This window comes from Chrysochloris asiatica, unplaced genomic scaffold (assembly GCF_000296735.1).
Source record: "Chrysochloris asiatica unplaced genomic scaffold, ChrAsi1.0 scaffold00003, whole genome shotgun sequence".
Lineage (NCBI taxonomy): Eukaryota > Metazoa > Chordata > Mammalia > Afrosoricida > Chrysochloridae > Chrysochloris > Chrysochloris asiatica.
The window spans coordinates 13,142,587-13,149,130 of NW_006408521.1; the positions used below are offsets into that span (position 1 = coordinate 13,142,587).

The 6,544-nt window shown below is 37.0% G+C and overlaps 1 protein-coding gene across 1 annotated transcript in view; it reads left to right on the forward strand.

The window, feature by feature from the left end:
* The window catches only part of LIPN (lipase, family member N), a 26,580-nt gene that overhangs the window by 1,281 nt on the left and 18,755 nt on the right, over positions 1 to 6,544 (forward strand). Inside the window, exons 2-3 of the mRNA XM_006831123.1 lie at positions 953 to 1,070; positions 2,190 to 2,388. Coding sequence (XP_006831186.1) covers positions 953 to 1,070; positions 2,190 to 2,388 — 317 coding nt within the window. The remainder of the gene's footprint in view (positions 1 to 952; positions 1,071 to 2,189; positions 2,389 to 6,544) is intronic.

Below are 6,544 nucleotides of genomic sequence, written 5' to 3' on the forward strand. Positions count from 1 at the left end.
TACTCATGGAGATAGTAACTCTAAATACAAACAGAGGGAAGGAGTCTTCACATAAAATATCAATTCTATTCCCTCTGTACACAGGATAGATATAGATGGGCAACTTAGACAGTGGCTACCTAAAACGAGGGGGCGATAAAGGCACTAAGTGACTGGCTTACAAGATTTCAAGAGGGAGTTTAAGAGTGTGTAGGGGAAGAAAGTGTCCCCACTGAATAGTTGTTATCTTGTTTAGATAGGTCTGGTTAAAAAGAAATGGGGATAAGGTTCTTATGATTCAGTAGTGAGTAATTGTTATCATGACTAATTGCGACTATCACAATTGTAAAGGTAGAAGTTTTGTAACATAAATGGGGGAGCAGCTAATTTTACAGTCCAGAAACAAAGGATCCTAGGACCATCAAGGGAGAAGAGCACAAGCGGAATGTGGAACATTATCCAGAGAATCAGACTTGAAGAATGTGCCCTTTGGTAGTATAAATTATTATAGGCCCAGTATTTTGTAGTGTTTTTTTTTTTTAAAGAACTAAAGTGAATAGAGAGAAATATTGTTAACTGATGGTACATGGAGGGGAATGTAATCATTGTGATGAAATGTATTATATGATTTGTTGAATGTAAAACTGATGATCTGCCTTGTAAACTTTTACTGAATCTACAATAAAAACTTAAAGGACAAAAAAAAAAAGACAGTTTAGTTAAGGAAATCTAGCTTTGTCATACTAAAACAGGCCAGTATTCAATTCCTCCATGCACTAGTTGCCAATGGTTCACATGTTCTAATATTCTACTTAGTTTTTTAAATGATATATACTATAACAATTTTGCAATTGCTTGGAGCAACACATTTTAGATAATTCAGCCCAATAAGTGTACATCATGGTTTCTTCTCTTTCCTTTTGATATCCTTTACAAAAGACACATTGCTGATGCCTATATTTTTACTGAGCAGAGTGAGATCATCACCTATAATGGCTATCCCAGTGAGGAGTATGATGTCATCACTGAAGATGGTTACATACTCAGTGTCAACAGAATTCCCCATGGGCGAAAAGATGCTGGGAGCACAGGTACAAGATACACTTCTGAAAAAGAGGTTCAACTATGACCAAAATTCACTGCTGGCTATACCTCAAGGGAGTAACAGATTCATTGAAATGGGTTTGAATGATTACATTGGCTTTTACATGGTTGACAAGAAGGCTTAACCATATCCTTGAATTCACTGATGAATTCACAGATAAGAATCTAAAAACACAAAGGGCTGGACTGATCTTGTTGACTACAATCAGACTACTTTTCTGTGTGTGAATGCAAAGGTGGGGCCTACATTTTGTTAGCTCATTAGCTGATTTGCTTTGTACCAGTAAGTGGATTTCCCATTCTTCCTGGGTTGTTTGAAATTGGTTAAAAAACAGGCCAAAAGACCCTTCTGCCCCCATTAGACTCAATGGGACTTTCCTGATGGATTTTAAAAAGCAAGTTAAATAACCATGGGATTTCTGAAACTTCTGCTAAGACTGAAAATGTTACCATTCACATCTGCTTTGCTTTGTTCTGTGCCCTTAAAGAGAGATGTTTTAGCTAATGAAAGAATGGTGTTAAGAAGACCTGAATGCTAAATATGAAAGAACCAGTCATGCAAAAGCAGGGAATTACATTTCTTAATAGGGGAATAATAATTGCAAATCTTGCAAAGGCTCCGAGGCAAATAATGCACTAACTACTGAATATGTTATGAGTTGGATCAGATTCAGCCTCAACAGGGAGCTAAAAACAACCATACTATGTTCACTCGCATCTTCTGTCATGTTGTTGAACATTCTCTCTCATGACAGTAATTTGTAATTCAAGAGTTTCAGAGGAGTGGATGAGGCTACAAGAGAAAATAAGGGATGCCCACTTCAACCTCAATTTCAGATAAACAATAATTTGTTGTTGTTGTTCAAGTCCCATTATGGATAATATTTATATTGAAAAGTTATCCATTATGTTTCTGAAATTCAAATTTAACTGGGCATTCTGCTTTGCTTTGGCTTTCGATTATGTTTTTTGTTGGTGATGTTTATTGCTGAATCTATAATGTTTTCCTTTGTGTGTTTGTGATGTGTGTGTGCTCCTATCATATTTCTAAGATGCTGGATGTATAATAACTTATTCTCTCTATCTCTCTTTCCCTTTGCTTCCAGGTCCAAGACCAGTTGTGTACTTGCAGCATGCCTTGTTTGCAGACAATGCAGTTTGGCTTGAGAATTTTGCCAATGGCAGCCTTGGGTTCCTTTTAGCAGATGCAGGTTATGACGTATGGATGGGAAACAGTCGAGGGAACACTTGGTCAAGAAGACACAAAACACTCTCAGTGTCAGAAGAGGAATTCTGGGCCTTTAGGTAAACAGTCTCTAAGAAAAATCATGATGAAAATTCAGGGCAATTTCTTTGCAAATAATAATGTGAATATATTAATAATGATTTATGATACTTCTGGAGTCCTGTTGTGGCTCTGTAGGATACTGGTCACAAGGTCGATTTGAACTGCAAGGTCAGCTGTTCAAAGTCACCAGCCCCTCCTTGGAAACCCTACTCAGGGTGGCTTGATGGCAGCTAACAGCAACAATAACATGATACTTGTAGTTTCCACTAACATCTCAAAGGAAAGAAACAGCGAGAAGCTTTGATTCCACTGATTCTCTCACAGGCAAATTTTACCATTTTAACAAGGTGATCTTAACACTCAATTTTATATAACTGTATTACAAGCTTGTCCTTAGGGACAGCCCCAGAAATTTTTTATGATTAATACATGCATTCATTCAATCAATATTTACTGAGAATCTACTATATTAAATGTTACAGATATTGGAAAGTCAATATTAAACAGGGCAAAATCCTACTCTCACAAAATTTATATTCATTCTAGTGATGCCTTTACAAGTCTTCTCTGCTGGGTTGCCAATCAATTTTGTAAAGATAATGTGTGTTAATACTGTCTTTATACAGTAGGGTTGAGATTGTTGTTAAGTGCTATCAAGTCGGTTCTGACCCATAGCCACACTGTTTAGGGTTTCCAAGGAGCAACTGGTGAGTTTGAACTACAGACCTCGTAGTTCAAACCAACTTGGCAGTCCAGTGCATTAACACACAGCTCCACACCAAGACTTTGGTTGATATTGTAGAGGGTGGCAATTTAAATATCAGGTTTGAACTTGTGTTATGACTCACAACAAACTCATAACAAATGCCAAGAATAGGAGTGTTAGAATACTAAATGTATGCATGCAGAACCTGTGCATAGAATAAAAGGCAGTCAGTTGATCAGAACAAGGGGATATTGAGTGATTTAAAATCAGGAAAGATTTGCTTCTGAGCTGTATCATTTCACCACATTTATTTAGTCTGTATGCTGAGCAAATTATCTGAGAAACTGAACTATATGAAGAAGAACACAGAATCAAGATTGAAGGAAGGCTCATTAACAACCTGAAATGTACAGATGACACAACTTTGCTTGCTGAAAGTGCAAAGGACTTGAAGCACTTCATGATGAAGATCAAAGTGAATACGGATTATACTTCAATGTAAAGAAAACAAAAAACAATGTATAGAAAACAATAAATATCATGAAAAACAGAGAAAAGATTGAAGTTGTCAAGAATTACGTTTTACTTGGAGCCACAATCAATGCAACAGTCAAGAAATCAAAAGACGTGTCAGATAGGGCAAAATTGCTGCAAAACACCTCTTCAAAGTATCAAAAAGCAAAGACGTCACTTTGAGGACAAAAGTGCACCTAATTCAAGCCATGGTGCTTTTAATCACCTGGATAATAACTACAGAAGACTAGAGAAGTGAAACTTTTGAATTACAGTGTTAGCAAATAATATTGACTACACCATGGATGGACAGAAGAAGAAACAAATCTGTCTTGGAAGAGGTGCAGCCAAAATGCTCCTTAGAAATGAGAATGGAAAGATTTCATCTCTATTATTTTGGGTATACTATAAGGAAGGACCAATCCCTGAAGAAGAACATCATATTTGGTTTAGTAGAGGGTTAGAGAAAAAGACAAAGACCCTTCAGAAAATGAACTGGCACCATCGCTGCAACAATGGGCTTAAAAATGACAATTGTGACGATGGCACAGAAATGGGCAGTGTCTTGTTCTGTTGTACACAGGGTCACTATGAGTCATAACTCAGTCACTGACACCTACCACTGAGATTTTACAAATCTTGTGACTGGACAATGGAGAAAACTCTATTGATCTATTGACTGTTTCTTTTAGTGAAAAGTGTTTTTCTGTAGGCACCAAAGGACAGGCCAATGCAATATACTTCCCTTTCTCAGGCCCAAGCTTTCAATTGGTTTGCAACTCTGGTGACAGCACAGTGCCATGTCAACAGGGGAAAAAAAGGTTGAATCCTAGTGTGGCACTGCAGGATAATGCACTGGACCACAAAGTCAGCTTGAATCACAAGGTCGGCAGTTCAAACTCGCCATCCACTCCTCAGAAACAGTATACAGAGTTGCTGAGTTAGAACTGACTTGATGGCACTTAACTACAACAACTGAAAAACTGAGAGTATTAAGACTAAGCTAAAATCAAACCCACTGGACAGAGTAAATTTTGAGGGTCAAAGCTCTAGGTCAACGATAAGCATCAGGAAATATGCTGTGCCACCAGTCCTTGCCTAGGAGTTTAAATATTGCCTACTTTAAGAAAACACAATAATTCTTTATCATTGGGAATACCAATAAAGAAATTTCTTTACAATCCTGAGCTATCCTCACAATTGTTACGTTTGAGCCCATTGCTGCTGCCACTGTGTCAATGCATTTTGTTGAAGGTCATCTTCTTTTTTGCTTACCCTTCACTTTACCAAGCATGATGTTCTTCTCCAGGCACTGCTCTTTTGTGATAACGTGCTCGGAGTATGAAAGGTAAAGTCGTAATTACCATCCTTGGTTCTAAGGTGCATTCAAACTATATTTCTTCCAGTACCAGTTTGGTTTTTTTTCTGACAGTCCATGGTACTTTCAATACTCTTTTCCAACACCATAATTCTAAAAAATGAATATATTTGTTCTTTAACACTTGAAAGAGGTCTTTTGCAGCAGAATTGCCTAATGCAATATGTGATTTAATTTCTTGACTGTTGCATTTATGTGTATTGATTATGAATCCAAACAAAATTAAGTCTTTGACAACTTCAATCTTTTCTCCATTTATCATAATGTTATTTGTTGGTCCAATTGTAAGGATTTTTGTTTTCTTTACACTGAGATGCAATCCTTACTGAAAGCTGAAGTCTTTGACTTTCATCATTAAGTATTTTAAGTCCTCTTAGCTTCCCCAACTACCAAGGTGACATCATCCTTACATAACAACTAATTCATGAGTTTTACTTCAGTTCTGATGCCATAGTCTTCGTCATATAATTCACCTTCTTGGATATTTTCTCAGCATACAAATTGAATGAATATGGTGAAAGAACACTACCATGGAACACACCTTTCTTGATTTAAAACCATTCAGTATTCCCTTGTTCTGTTTTAACAAGTCTATGTACAAGTTTCTCAGGAACACAATTAAGTGTTCTGAATTTCCCATTTTTCGCAATGTTAACCATAGTTTGTCATGATACACTCAGTGAAAAGCCTTTGCAGAGTCAAGAAAGTGCAAATAAATACCTTTCTGGTATTCTGTGCTTTCAATCATGATCCATTTGATATCAACAATGATATCCCTAGTTCCACGTCCTCTTCTGAATCCGGCTTGAATTTCTAGCAGTTCACTGTTGATGTACTGTTGTAAGCATTTTTAAATTATCTCCAGTAAAAATTTACTTGAATGTAGCATTAATGATATTGTTCAATGATTTCTGCATTCCAATGTGTCCATGTGTCACCTTTCCTTGGAATGGGCACAAATATGGATCTCTTCCAATCAGTTGGCCAGGGAGTTTTCTTCCAAATTTCTTGGCAGAGATGAAAGTGCCTTCAGTGCTTCATCAATTTGTTGAAAGATTTCAATTTGTGTTTTGTCAATTCCTGGATCCTTGTTTGTTTGTTGTTGTTTTTTGTTTTGTTTTGTTTTGTTTGCCAATTCTTAAACTTCTTCATTCAGTACCATTGGTTCTTGATCATGTGCTACCTCTTGAAATGGTTGAGCATTGATCCTTTCTTTTTGGTACAGTGACTCTTGTATTCCCTTCATCTTCTTTTAATGTTTTCTGCATCATTTAATATTTTACCCATAGAATTCTCCAATATTTCAAGTAGAAGTTTGATTTTTTCCCTCAGTTCTTCCAGCTTGAGAAATACCGAGTGTGTTTTTCCCTTTTGGTTTTCTAACTCCTGGTCCTTGCACATTTCATTATAAAATTGACTTTGTCTTCTCAAACCTTGTCGGGGACCCGCCTCGACATTGGGGTTCAGTTCACGAGGGGAGGATACCTGACGGCGACTCAAGAATACACAGAAAGAGACAAAGGAGACAAAGAGAGAGACAAAGAGGCACCCCAAAGCCAGGGTGGATACATCACTG